General features: G+C 38.6%; 1 protein-coding gene across 50 annotated transcripts in view; it reads left to right on the plus strand.

Moving 5' to 3' along the window:
- Positions 1–15,616, plus strand: part of LOC119082791 (microtubule-actin cross-linking factor 1) — a 150,483-nt gene that overhangs the window by 107,198 nt on the left and 27,669 nt on the right. For 27 of the 50 annotated variants that reach the window (XM_037192406.1, XM_037192405.1, XM_037192412.1 and 24 more), the window contains 2 exons: positions 3,385–3,503; positions 3,822–13,527. The exons of 4 other annotated variants lie outside the window; for them this stretch is intronic. In XM_037192406.1, the coding sequence (XP_037048301.1) occupies positions 3,385–3,503; positions 3,822–13,527 (9,825 nt within the window). Of the gene's footprint in view, positions 1–3,094; positions 3,303–3,384; positions 3,504–3,821; positions 13,528–15,616 lie in introns of all 50 variants that reach the window. 19 more of the 50 variants (XM_037192422.1, XM_037192433.1, XM_037192434.1 and 16 more) reach the window with 3 other exon arrangements.

Below are 15,616 nucleotides of genomic sequence, written 5' to 3' on the forward strand. Positions count from 1 at the left end.
AATAGTTTTCAAAACAGTTTTTTATTGCTGGCTTTATTCAGTTTTTTTTGTTGTCCAAACGTTTTTTGTTCGAAGAATCCCATAACAATCTTGTTAACGAAATCTTTGCATATGGAATCACTTAACGTGAGCATTAGAATTCGCAACTCTTTTTTGTTCTTCTTTATTAATGTGATCTGTCGCCAATAAAATCCTGATTTTATTCTCTTAAAACCAGAAATTTTACCACCAAAAAAATGTCCTCAGTTTGTCTTTTGAGACATTTACACTAAATGACGCCATCAAACGGAGGAAATGGTAGTCTTCGATTTGCATTAAATTGCTTAGTACTTTCAGATTATCTTCGTAAGCACTTGTATGGCGTCAATAGATTTTAACGCAAGCAATCATTAGTTGAGTGCGGGCGATGGAACTATACGTCCGCGTAGATGATTGTCAATGTCACGTCACGTAACAGTGATATTCTATTCTTTAAAACTGTATAAGAAACAACACATGTAAACAATGAGTATCGGGGCCTGTTATTGGTAATTTAAATTACCAAATTTACCTAAATTACCAATGAAATTACCGAAAACTCCTCATTTACCGATAAAATTACCGAACTTACTTTTCAGTAATTTTGTAAATAAAGAAGTAAATTTCGGTAATTTAGGTAAATTTGACAATTGGCCCTGATGAGTATGACTTAGTATAAAACGCTTCAATTCTGTCTGTTCATCATTGATTTTTATAGTATACAAACCCTCCTCGTCCTTAAGTTCGGCTATTTTCCATTTATCGATTATTATTTTTGCATTGACCTTCAAATAGATATGACAAACCGTTTCTTCAGTCACACTAAATTATTCGATTGATTTTTTCACCTACTCCAATTGGTTATTTTCGTTCCAAATTTATTGTCATCTATTTGGAACATGTTAATTTATCGTGCGTCTAAATACGTGCTTGAACTAACGAATGAGCTGAAGAAGCGAACAATCATGAGTAACATCTTTGATGTGTCGAAAAAATCAAATTCTTGATTGGCAATAGATTAACGTTATTGATGATGTTGAACACAATCCAAGAGTTTCCTGGAAAGCCTAGAAACTTAAAAGCTGGTTATCCAATGAAAGCTCGATATCTCGATATAATGCGGCAGTGGCAAAGAATTTTTATCATTCAGATCATGATTGGTCGTGACAGTTTTTCGATTGTAGATCACCATTAGTCGTGACAAGTTTTTATTTGTTTTGAAATTTATATCTGAGCGTTATACCAGCTCGAACAACATTTTCGGGCACATTATGTCATTATTTGTTTATACCGTCATTACGTTTGATTTGCTAAACGCTTTTTTCGTACATGACGAATGATGTATGTGTGCTTACAGAGTCATGTTACTTAGTATATACCAATGATATTAAACATTATAAAGCATTTACCGGCACATTTTACCGTCTATTTTCGACCGAATTTAATACTCATAACGCAAAGACCCGAGATAAAGCCGTTTATCAAACAGTAATTGCATTTTATGATTACTGAATGAATGTGCATTATGTCAGAGCTAAAAATAGAAATGGCGAAGTGTATAGGGCGTCTAAGCGATCAAAGTAATGGCAATATTAACAGCCATCAGTCGCTTTAAAATTTTGATTTATTTCAGTTTTGAAAGTGCATGCGACTTATCATTGTACTGCTTCAATTAAAATTATTGATAAATGAACCTTTGAGTGGTTCTCGGGAAAGTTCAGCCAACAATGCGATTGAGTCAATTCAAAATATATTTTTAGGAAAAACAGAAGTTCAATTTCGATTAGTTTAATGAAACTGTCTTTTTACACAACAAATTGGAAGAATTTTAATTGCAGTTCGAATGTAACGGTTAGTTTGTAAGATGCAGCTTGATGAGACCGGTTGCAGATGTTAGTTAGAATCGAATAGTCGAAGCTGTAAGTTAGAATCGGTAGTAAGGGTAATGGTAAAAATTTATAAATTCGGTTTGTTTTAAATTAAATTTGTTCGAAAAGTAACTTGCTGGTATTTTTCTTGTCCCGTCACCACCATTTTCTTAGCGTCGAAGTTAAACTACCTACTATTAGCATAATTAATATCCACTTAACCATATATCTATCTTATGCAACGACGAGTGTTAATACAACAATTAAACAACCAAATTTTCCTCTATATCCACCCATGACGCTGAACATCATCAATTTTATTTATTTATTCATCTTGTAGACACTTCCATTGATATTTTACAATTTTTTTTAGTAGAAAATTCTTTCGTATATTATGTCGACCTAGTCGAGACAATGGGCATGTCTGGCACATGCGTAAAAGTATATTTTCTGTCACTGATAGTGTAGTTCCACATCAACATTCGGGTTTTTTTTTTTCTCTGTGCCGGTTTGTGATCCACTCAGACTACTATTATTCATTCATTAATTTGTCAGTGTTGGAACTGTGTTCGTTACAAATGATGCAGAGGTGACCTTAATAAAATACCGAAAAATTTTAAGTTCATCCTCGAGTTCGTCAGATCTCGAATGTAGCAATGAGATGCAGAGTTGTGTTTATAGTTCCCTGTTGATGCCAATTGTTTTTAAATTACACTCCGATTCCAAATGGGCATATTTGTAGACTTTAAAGCCAAGAATGATTTTCCAATTGAAATTTTCAAAAGCTGAACGAAATGTGGCACTCGACTATTGAAGAACACTTCGTCTGAAAGTTTCGTATCGTTTTTCTGAACTTATTGTGATATTGTTGTTACCCAAGTTATATTGGTTTATCATTAGACCGACATTACCAAGGAAACTCGACTCGAAGAAAAGTAATTACAGTCGCCAATTTCCCTAACAAAATACGATAATTTGAGAGAGAGCCCGTACCACACTTCGAAATGACTTACACACACCGAACGTTATTGTTGTTGTTTTTTTGTGCACAGCTGAACTAACATCATTATTTCCACGCGAACATATGTTTCCTCGATTGCAAAGTAGTGCAACCGAATGGGTACCTGTCGCGTAGAGTGTGCCAAATCGAAACTCATTCTTTTGTTGTTATTTGTAGCAAAATTAAACGAAAGTCGCCTTGTGTTCAGACAGATCCATATGTTAGCATTTAAATGTTAGACTGGTGCTAATATTTGCCAACAAACACGAAAATGAAAATGTTATAAATAATGTGTGTCGGTCCGTCGCTATTTTAAAAATCATAAAATCAATTCTCCCCCATTTAAGACTATGGAATGAGATGTGAAAGTGTCTTAAAAGAGCATGGAAGAATACAACTTTTCGTATGAATTCCGGGTAAATTATTTTGGTTTCTGTGGCAGTAGATGTGTGGCGACGTTACAGGTTCAACATTTTAATAATTTTCATTGATTTACAGCGTTACGCCGAGAGTCGTAGTGAACCTCTGCGTACGTATCGTGTTGAATTCAATTTGGGGGGACCGCAAGGTGATGCTCCAATTGAAGATCGGTACACATCCAGTTACAGTACAACAAAGTGAGTAGATTTGATGGCTTTTAATGAAAAACGTTACCTCGATCGATAGTTAAAAAATTCCATTCAACCTCTACAGTCATGAACACCTAAAGTTGTCGTCGTGTTATCAGTCTCTTGTTTGTCTAATCCATTTGGTTCTACACATTCATTTCTTATGACTCAATCACCTGTAAATGTGTGGAACAAAGTGGACTAATAAAAATTGATAGCAAGACGGATACTGTAGGTGTTCATGACTGAAATGAAAATTTAAATTTTTGATAAATTTATTCCATTCGAATTCACCAAAAAATTTTTTTTTTATCCTAACCATTCCAGCATTAGCACGTCCAAACTAAACACTTCGAAAACCATAGTCCGTGACACAACCGACTATGCATCTAATTTCGAGTCACCATCGAAAAACAACCGCAGCCACGAACAATCTCCAGTCGCTGGCGATTCGGTGCACTTCTCCGAAATCCGTAGTCACAAGCGAATCGTTCAGTCTCACGAAAGTGTGGGCACGGATAATAAAATTCTCGATACCACTGGCATCATTGATCCGAAATCAGGCCGTAACCTGACTGTAGGTGAAGCCATACAGATGAGAATATTAGATGTTCGCACCGGCGAAATCCTAATAACGGAACGCGGAAAACGTATTAGCATTGAGGAAGCTGTGCGTCAGAAATTGATCGATCCATCGTTGGCGTCAAGCCTCTTACAACCAGGAGCAGCAGTTGATCAACACGGACATCCAATAAGTCTGTTGCAAGTGATTCAGAAGGAGATATTGGATGCAGAGAATGGATACGATTCGACCGCGAAACGGATAAAGGTAACAACATACAGCAGTGAAGAAGGACCAACAATAAGCATTGCCGATGCCATTAGTAAAGGAGTCGTTGATTCGAAAACGGGTCTATATCGTACCAAAACCGGTGCATTGATTTCAATCACTGAAGCGTACAATCGTGGTTATTTGTCGCGAAAGCAACAGGTCACACTTCGACCCAATATATTGTGTTTGTCCGATGCCATTGCGCATGGATTAGTGGATACGAGTGGTTGGGTAATTGATCGGAATACTGGCGAAACATTCCGGTTAGATAAGGCTATTGATAATGGTTTGATTGATGCTACGACTCGCGAAATTGTTGATGCTAAAAATGATGTTAAGGTGACGTTAGAGCAAGCTCTTAAGTCTGGCATTTTGAATGCGAAAACGGGTCGCTACGTGCAAGACGTGTCGAAAGAAAAGTTAACATTTATCGAGGCGAAAAATCGCCAATTAATTTGCAAACCTTTTACACTAAAAGACGTCTGTGATTTGAATGCACTTGATAAGAATGGGTTGATTCAGTCGCCTACAAGAAAGCAGAAATTGTCTATTATCGAAGCAATGAATGTGGGTGTCTTAGATAGTGATAACTACGAAGCAGTTACGGTTACTAAAGGGGAATTAGTTACTTTGTCCGAAGCTCTTGCGAGAGGGGTTGTACTACCGGAAAGTAAATATGTTGATAACTCCACTAAAGAAGTCATGTCAATACCTGACGCAGTGGGAAGAGGACTCATATCTTCTGTGTCGGTAAAGTCAATTTTCCACATTGAAGGCTTTAGAGACCCCTATTCGGGTGACAACATACCTCTAAACGAAGCTCTTGCTAAGAACGTGTTGCGTCGTCAAGGCGACTGCTTTACATTAGATTCGGGTAAGGGAAATCTTGTAAGTCTCGCGACTAGTGTTGAAGATGGTCATATTAGGCCAGAAATTTACGAAATGCTTAATCGAAAAATTGGTATAGCTCACCCTGTGAACGGATCGGAATTGTCGGTTTTGGATATTGTTTTTCATGACTTCATTGACCCAAAAACCGGCTTCTTGAAGGATCCCGTTAGTAAATCAATTCTTCCGTTGAACAATGCCATCGAAAATGAGTTCATAACACCGGAGGGCGCTCTGTTGCTAAACAGTTTGCTTAACATTAAACTGACTACGGAAACAGTCATCAAATCGGTGAACCGGTACGTGACAATTACAGACACGGAACAGCCAGAGAATGCTAACGTTATTCTAACATTCACTGAAGCGGTTCGAAAAGGTTTGGTAGACGAGGCTCGTCAAATGTTCAAAGATCCTAATTCTGGAAACGTGTACTCCGTTCAACAAGCCTTAAATTACGGACTACTGACGCCAGACCCTGACAGCTCACCCCTTTCACCAACATCTACTATCAAAATTGTTCATAAAACTATTGTTCCCGACCAGTCAGTCGCTTCTACCTCGTCAAATGCTCCAAATCCCGTTGAATACACCACAATCCGCTCAAAAACAATTTATGAAACTCCGCAGTTAGAGACTGCAAAGACTACATCGTTCACTACAAATAACATCCATACAACGTCCACCACCACCTCAAATGTTTCCAAATCTGTAACCGAGTTCATTAACATTGAACGTGGAAGTGCAGTTAAGGAGCGTCAAGTCTTAGAACTACCTCCAGAGGGATGGTTCCTGTCGCAGGCCATTGAACAAAAACTATTCGACACAAATACCGGTCTTTTCTTGATTCCCGGCACAGATCGATTGGTTAGCTTCGAAGAGTGCATAAAATTGCAGATAATCAATCCGAAATCTGTCTCCGTGATCGATCCGTCAAACGATCGTAAGATTACGGTACTACGAAGTCTGGAAAAACGAATTCTCGATGCCACTGGCAATTACAGATCGAAAAACAATTTAATTGGCATGACAGATGCCATCAAAATGGGTAAAATTATATTGGAAATACCAGAAGTCATTGACGAGACAAACCAGAGACTCATTCAAATTATTAAAGAAACTGGAAAACCAATTAAGGTGGAAGTGTCCAATAAACTTGATTCGAATCCGCCTACGTTCACTTCGGTTAAAGTTGCATCTGTCGATCTTCCGAGTCCGGAGCCAGTTCAAATAGCACCCGGAATCATTTATGATCCATCTACTGCCTTAGTCATTTTCACTGACACTGGACGCTCGGAATCCATAATCACGGCTGTGAATGAGGGAAAAGTTGATGAAAATTTAGTTCGTATTAATGATCCGTCTACAGGAAAGAGTATTACAATTGGTGAAGCTATAAGGTCCTCCATTGTGAATCCGAACACTGGCGAAGTAACGGATGGCAATGGAAAGAAAATTAACTTAATCGAAGCGGTCAAGTATGGATTACTTGCCGTTGCTGGAACACCTTTGGTGGCAGCTGCTGGTGCTATTAATACATTAAAATTGATAATTGACCCTAAAACAGGTGAACATATTCCAATCGAACTTGCGTACGAAAGAGGCATTGTTCCCCATGAAACATCTTTCCCTACGGAAGAAAAGCAGTCTCCGACAAAGAATATAATTTTCCGTAGTCCCGAAACAGGCAAAGATATTTCTCTAGACGAAGCTATCGCGTCAGGTCTTGTTAATCCGGCCGACGTAGATAAGCTGTTGAGTTCACAAAGTTCATCCATAATTACTTCTTCTATGCAATCATTCAGCACCAGAACACGTTCTACTTCAGTTGTGGTGAAAGACCCACAAACTGGGGAGAAAGTTTCGCTCGATGAAGCTGTGGCAAAGGGCCTAATAACTCCAGAAGAAGCTCAGAAGTTAATCAAATCTACAACACCCGTTCAAACTACAATCGTTATCAATGATCCCAAAACAGGCAAAAGTTTGTCACTTGAAGAGGCAGTTGCTGAGGGTTTACTTACTCCTGAAGATGCTCTATCCCTTCAACAGTCTGATACACCCATCACTTCTACCATAGTTATTCAAGACCCATCAACTGGGAATACAATTTCACTAAAAGATGCGATGGACAAAGGACTGATTGATCAATCCGATGTCGATAGAATTTTAAGATCGAACGAGCTTCCCACTCAAATGGAAGTTGATTCCACTACACTTCGTTCACAAGTCCCGGAGGTGTTCAACAAAAACGATACAGAGAAGACAGCTAAAGTATTGACTTTAGAGAGCATTAGTCTCGAAGATGGAACACTTCCAGCACCTGGCGAATTGACACGTTCTCGTGTAACCACGGAGCCTAAATTCCAAGTCTCTATTGGTCGAGCCCGATCACTTTCTCAAAGTCCAGATAAAGAAGGACGACCAGTGGTTTTACAAAAAATGCGAAAGCGAATTGTAAAACCAGCTGATGCTCTTGAAAGCGGAATTATTGATGAACAAACTGCTACGGTATTAGACAAGCGTGAGACATTTACCGATCCTAATGGCGAAGCAATAACATTAGCGGAAGCAATTGCTCAGAAGAAGATTGATGGAGAATCGGGCAGAATTGTCGATCCTCAACGGGGAGATATTTTGAACATAAATCAGGCCATAGACAGAGGTATTCTGGATCCAGAGGGTACGAATCACATTTTAGTTCCTTTGAACAAAAGTCTTTCGGTTCCTCAACTTCAGAGTCAAGGTTTAATCGATCCGAACAATCAAATGATTATTCATCCAGAAACCGGAAGTGCTTTGTCTTTGAAAGAAGCCATAGTCTGTGAAATCGTTGATAAATATTCAAAAATGAAAGAACCAACTGGTGCTGTTGTAACTCTGGAGAAAGCCATCGAAAAAGGCTGTGTTGATGATGAAAATTCGACTGTGCTAACTCGCGCAGGTACCGTCGATCTACTTAATGCAGTTAAGCAAAATGTCTTTGATCCTCAAGAGAATGTTTCATCTTCTAGCAGTATTCCCATATTAGGCATGACCTTGCCAGTTGCTGTCAAGCGCGGTCTAGTAGACGAAACGACTTATGATATTTCTCATCCGATTACGCATCAGAAACAGTCAATTCCTGATGCAATTGATTCACATTTCATTATGCCAGTGCCTTATGCTCCGAATGCCGACGGAATTTCCATCGAAGATGCCTTATCGGCTCGCTTAATTGACACCAAATGCAGTACGTTTAAGACTCCAAAAACTGGCGAGATAATTCCATTAACTGAAGCGATTGAAACAGGCTTATTGATTATAAAGCCTTTGCCAGAGTTGATGGCACTATATTCGTCAGGTCCAGTAACTTCAGTTACTGAAACTAAGACCTCGGTTCATACCATTACCACCAAAACAGTCGAACTATTGAGTGGCTACCAACTAGTATCAGCCAACGAAGTTCGTAATATTCAGACAGGCGAATCGTACACTTTAGAAGAAGCAAAAGGATTCGGCATAGTCAGGGATGAATGTCACACTCGAGAGCAATTTGCTACTAGGGAAATTAAAGTTAATTTCTCAGATGCCATACGTCGTGGCCTGGTGAATATAAGAGCAGGAACATTTACTGACCCTAAATCCGGTGCAGTCATGCCCATTCAGCAAGCGGTAGATGATGGCTTCTTAGAAGCAGGTACTGAGGGTATTGCCGATGATGTTGAAGACTTTGATGATAGCACTCAGAAGGTCACTCATACGGTAAACCAAACAAGTGACGTTTACACTACTTCAGTCAAACACTCCGGTTCAGACTTTGTTGATCCTAGGACAAGAGACGAAAATAATAAAGATGAGGGCAAAAATTCGACGCTGAGCAGCGTCAAAGATGCTGCAAAGATGGGTCTGTTAGCCGTCGTTGGAGCGCCAATTTTAGCAGGAATGGCTATTACGGATGCGGTAAGAAAAGCCACTTCTAAATCCGAAACCGAATCTGTTACTACAGTAACTAGTGATCCCAAGAAAGTTATCTCTAAAATCGAAACCGAGTCTGTTACGGCCGAAAGTGAGCCGAAAAAAGCTACCTCTAAAACTGACATCGAATCTGTTACTACAGTAACTAGTGAGCCGAAAAAGGTTACGTCTATAATCGAAACCGTATCTGTTACGACAGTAACTAGTGAGCCGAAAACACTCGAGCATCATATAACTACCTCACAATCTGAAACTGTACAACAAACCAAGGAGGTTTCAGAGAAAATCACTGCCGATGTTTCTGATGGTTTTGTCGACAAACAAGCAGAAGATAGACTTCAACTGCCGTTAGCTAATGCAATTTCTCTATCCAAAATCGATCCTGATTCGTGTGAAATAATTGTCAATGGAAGCCCATTAAAATCGACAGTTCAAAAAGCTCTCGATTCAGACCAGATCAATCTTACCGACATTGTGGAAGTTATTTCGAGAAATCAAGTTGTTCTCATCGAAACCATTCAACCCGAAACGCTATTGACAATCGAACAAATCGCAGATATTGGCGCCTATGATATTGACGCCGACTGTTTCGTTGATCCACAAACCGGTGATCGAATATCTTTTGTTTCATTCATTTACGACCTGGGAATATTTGATCCGGATCGAATTTTCGTCAAAGACCAAAGACACGAAAGATTCGAACCTTTGGCAACTGCTTTGGAGAAACCATTGATTGACAGACATACCGGTCATATGGTTGATAGTAAGACAGGGAAGCGAGTACCATTCTTTGAATGCATTAAGAAAGGATGGATCATACAAAAATCGCCCGAAGATCTTGAAGCTGCAGATCTTTCGAATGTTGCATTTGACCCAATTACGGGTGTTCTCAGTTTGAATGATGGCGAACAAGTCCCGATTGAGGAAGCCATTGATTCTGGTTTGGTCAATATTGACACAGTCTCCATTAGAGATCCGGTAACTTCGGAAATAATTCCATTAGCCGTAGCCATCCAAAAGGGAATAGTCGATCTTAAACGGGGCATTATCATCAATACGATAACTCATGAAGAAATCGCTTTGGCAACGGCGTATACACAAAAATTACTTATTTCCGGCTCTAGACAACCCGTTTCCCTGGAAGCTGTTGTCAATCAAGGACTTTACGATCCGACAACCGGCAAAATTACCGACGTTGTTGACAATGATGCCGTTAACATTCAGGATTCAATCCACAAAGGCATAGTTGATCCCAGCATATCTTTGATCAGGAATACTAAATCAACGAAATTGGCCACATTAGCCGAAGCTCTGGATGAAAATTTAGTAGACAGTGAAAGCGGAACGGTTGAAGATACGAAAAATAAGAAGTTCGTCACATTAGACGAAGCTCTTAAGCAAAATATGATCTCAACGAAGGAGGTAACTTGGGATTTCTTAGAGGTGTTACAGAAAGGGTATTATAATTCTGAAACGGGAAAAATACTAAACCCTATGACAGGGGAACGAGATACGCTTCAGAAGTCCATTGAGGTGGGCTTCGTAGATATAGCTTCAACTCTAGTTAAAGACGATCAGAATGATGCAGTTGTAAGCTGCGCTGATGCTATCGAAGACGGTCTGATCGATGTTAATAAGGGAGTTCTTACGCAGCCAGAGATGAAACTAGACTCTGCCTTAGAGAAGGGCTATTTGTTAAGTTCTAAGAAACCACTTTCACTTATCGATATCATTGTACGGAACATGTACGACCCGTTAACAGGCTTAATAACAATCGACGGCGTATCTATGACTTTAGAAGAAGCTGTCGATAAAGGTTTCATCAAAGTGAACGAGCTAATTGTTCGTGATCCGAAAACCGGAAACATTTATCCTCTTCAAGAGGCTATTCAGTTGGGTATTATTCAACCAGCTACTGGCCTGTACGTTGATCTTCACTCAGGTCTTCAACTAAACCTTGTCGATGCCTTAGAACGCGGGCTATTACTCCAAACGAAACGCAAATGCAGTCTTCCCGATGCTGTATTCAAAGGACTTTATGATCCAAAATCGGGCACATTCAGTAGCACGTTGACGTCGGAAAAATTATCCACCGACCGAGCGATAAAACGCGGTATCATTGACCCTCAGTCGACTATTGTCAATGTTAATGGTAGAGTGCTACCGTTTGAACTGGCTGTAGAAAATGGATTAGTTAATGCTCGCCGGGGTACTGTAGTTGATGATCAAGGCAACAAAATTGACTATCGTGAAGCCTTCGATCGCGGAATTTTGGTGGAAGTTAAGCATCCGATAAGTTTGTCTGAGGCATTGTTGAAAGGTCTTTATGATGAAACGTCTGGGTTGATTATGGATCCTCAAACTGGCAAACAATTAACTTTGGCGCAAGCGCTTGTTAAGAAAATGATTGACCCTAATTCCGTTCAAATGAAAGACCAAAGCACCGGTTTATACAAACCCATTTCGCTTTTCGATGCCACAGAGAGTGGCATCATCAATGGACAAAACTCTCAAGTGTTGTTCAACGATGGTAGAATTAGCTTGAAGGAAGCTTTCGATACCGGACTTTTATGTGACACAAAAGCTCCAATTAGTGTTCAACGTGCCATTCATCAAGGTCTTTATGACGAGAAAACGGGTAAAATTCATGATCCACATTCGGGACGTAAAATAACATTATTCGAAGCGACCCGGAAGTTTGTCATCAATCCTCAGCTTCCATGTTACTTTGACGAGAACAATGAACGTTTGTTAAGCTTAGCTGACACTTGTCGGGAACAGTTGATTGATCGTCGCGAAGGGGTGTTCAAAGAACCAGGAAGTGATGTTTTCGTGCCCCTTAATCAGGCAATGGCTTTGGGACTTATCGTTGATATCGAAAGCGGAGGTTTTGGGTTGTATGAAACATTAGCGATGGGACTTTACGATAACGAAACCAAATGTATTATTCATCCGGTAAATAATGGCCGGTTCACTTTGAAGCAGGCATGCAGTATAGATGTTGTGAATACCATATCTTCTCTAGTAAAAACATCTGACGGCAAATATGTTCGATTAGATAAAGCCGTCGAACTGGGCTGCATCAATGACGAGGAGGGAGTGTATGTACTTCCGAAATATTCCATTGATTTGCAGGAAGCCCGACATCGCGGCCTCATTGTTACGAATCAAAAACTTTTGTCGGTCGAAAAATCCATCAGAAATCAGTTGTATCGATCAGACAATGGTAAATTTGTCGATCCTTCTACCAACGTATTCTATGATATTCAGGGGGCAATCGACTGCGGTCTGATTGACAGTGACACAACTGCATTCAAAAATCTGCTGACCGGACAACAGAAATCCATTAGTCAAGCTATTAAAGACGGAGACATTGATGTGTCGCGAGGCAGAGTTCTCGATCCCAAAACTAAACGTTCGTACAATTTCGATGTGGCCTTATCCAACGGCCTTTTAGTGACGGTGGATAAGCCCATAACTGGTAGAAATTTGATCCGAAAAGATAGTATTGACTCATTCGCTCAAGCCGGTGCTAACCGACAGCCCCGTGAAATGAGCCTGGACGAAGCTATTCGTTATGAAATTATCAATCCAGAAACTGCTGTAGTTAAAGACCCAGCCACAAGTAAATTCAAAACCTTAGCTCTTTTAATGACCGAAAAAACCGTTGACTTAGAGCAACGTGCTGTAATCGATCCGAATGCATTGTTTTTCACATTCGACCCGACCTTTATTGTTTACGCACACAAACCATTATCGTTTGACGAAGCCGTGGAATCAAAAGCACTCGATTTATCTACCGGCAAATTTACGGATACGCTGGACAATGTCGTCCATTCGTTGAAGGACGCAATAAATATCGGACGCATCGATCCTGAATCAGCTTTGATCAAGGATGGAGCCAAGAAGAAACTGGTTCGTCTACCAGAAGGCTACCGAAAAGGATTAATTGATGCCGAGAAAAGCAACGTTTTGGATACGAACACATCCAAAATGGTTACCTTGGACACTGCGGTAGAAACTGGTTTAATCATCACACCGAAGAGAGCCTTCTCGCTGCTGGAAACTCTAAGCTACAGTTTATACAATCCAACGACTGGAGGATTCTCGGATCCGTTTATAACTACCAGCGTCATCGAACGACGTCGTTTAACGCTAAGTGATTCGATCGCGTCTGGATTGATTGATCCAACGTCAACAGTTGTTAAGGACACAGAGAATAGTACTATTGTGCCGTTAGTGACAGCTTTAGGTACAGGTTTAGTTGATCCGATTGCGGGTCGTTTAGTTGAAAGCAGTGACAAGTCAATTGATTTGATTAAAGCGATGGATTGTGGACTTTTGCTAGCTGCCGAGCAGCGGGTGAGTTTTAACCATCAGCATAAACTCATCGATCATCGTGTTCAATTAATCTTTTTTGATTTTTTGTTTTTTTCCTATTTTAACGGCTCATTTTTACGATTTTGTATTTCGTTACCAATAGTGACAAGAATAACACTGACTGTTACAAGAACGTTTACTAGCAGATTGGGTCCTGGTTTGGACATTTTATTTTGACGAGTAGGATCATAGTCATGCCGAAAGCATGGGCTGTGATTCCACTAGTCAAAATAACAATGTCAAAACAATGACATAAGTTGACGCCCGATGGAAATGAAAACATTACCGCAAATGTCATCAGGTAATGAATCATTTCCGTGGAGTGTCGCGAGTAAACGTTCCTTTCCATTCGATAAATGTGTCGACACACCATCAGTATTGCTAACGAACTGCATGATCATTTTCGACCTTACTTTCATCTAATCACAATGACATGCTTTGATGTTTCTAAATTTTTTTTACAAATTTTTTTCTCAAATCAAAAATTGTGCTTCAGAGAATGGCTATAAATTGGCAAATTTCAGCTTGTTTTTTTCTGCATAAAACAATTTTTTATTGGCGAGCCTATCAATTCAAAGTATTTTCTCTTTAATCAATTGGACGCTATTGCTTGTTTTTGGATAATCAAATTTAAAAAAAAACTCGCATGCAAAACACAAGTCACCACAAACACAAAAAAAATAAGACATTTGCGAACGAATCAAAACTTAACACTCAATCGATCGAAATTCACCACAATCATTAGTCAGATTAATGAAAAAAAAGAAAAGCTCACTTGCACCAGGCGCTTCATTAATTTGTTTGGATGTTGCATTTTGATCAATAGACTTCGATGACCTCGTTTAATTATTTTTTACCACCTCAACGAACACTTACAAGTCTGAATTATGAGTTTAAGTGAACAGACTCGAGTGAACAGACTCAGATAACATTCTGTGAGAAAGTCTTACAAAGCTCATTGAAGAAATAGGTGCAATTTTCCAAAAGTTTCTTTGTTATTTATAGACTTTTCTTGACCCTTTCATGGTTGATGTAGTCTTTCAAACTTTTCCAGCTGACAATGCAATATCCAAACAATTTATTGAGCTTTCAATCACTTTTTCTACCACACTCACTGTGTATCTCTTTCTTTTTCTATTTATTCTTTTTATTTTCTTCATTTTTAAACTTTAAAGCGATTCGTTCTATGTAACGAACTTTTGAATAATAATTTTATTTTCAGCAACTTAAACTTTTACCTTACATTTCTTTTTCAGTTTTATAAAACTCGTGCTATAGCAAAAACAATATAAGAATTTACATTTCATTCCCGATATTCGCAATCGGATAATAAAAATGTTTAACTGGGAAGAGACATTACATTCATAAAAGAAAATTTCATTTAAGATTAAGTTCAGTGATTACTAATAGCAAGAACCATTCTTCGTCTTATACCTATTTAATGCTAAAAAAATATAAAATAACATTAATGGTCTCGGCAATGTCACTATATTATTAGGATTACAAATTTTTCTTTTACATTTAAATGTTTGATTTCATTTGAATTACACTTTGATTACAAGAATTACATTCAATGATTACACACTACAGAAATTGAGTTAATATAGTTTAACCATAAAACCAGTTTTTATGGAAACATTTGATGCATGAAATGTGTTTTTATCGTAAGATTTTTTAGCGTTTAAGTTTTTATTCAGTGTTTCTGTGATATTGTTTTTTATTTATTACTAAAGTGTTTTGTGATACTTAGATTGTTGACATGATTTCAATAAGTATTCGCCGAGAAGCAGAGTTGATCGTTCAGAATTTTTACTTACTCCTCGAACTCCTAGAAAATTGACAGAAATTTTTAAGACTTTTTAAAATTTGAAGGAACTTTTAAGAATTTTGTGAAATATTTTTAAAGTTCTTAAAAAAGTTTTCTGAACGTTTTCGGAATTTTTTAAATTTCTAAGAATTTGTTTTTAATTTAAAGAACTTTTAAGAACTTTCTAAAAATTTTTTAGCAACTTTTGGAATTTTTCAGAATTTTCTGAAAGTTTTTAAGACATTTTTGGAATTTGGAAGAACT

Source organism: Bradysia coprophila, unplaced genomic scaffold, assembly GCF_014529535.1.
Source record: "Bradysia coprophila strain Holo2 unplaced genomic scaffold, BU_Bcop_v1 contig_494, whole genome shotgun sequence".
Classification (NCBI taxonomy): domain Eukaryota; kingdom Metazoa; phylum Arthropoda; class Insecta; order Diptera; family Sciaridae; genus Bradysia; species Bradysia coprophila.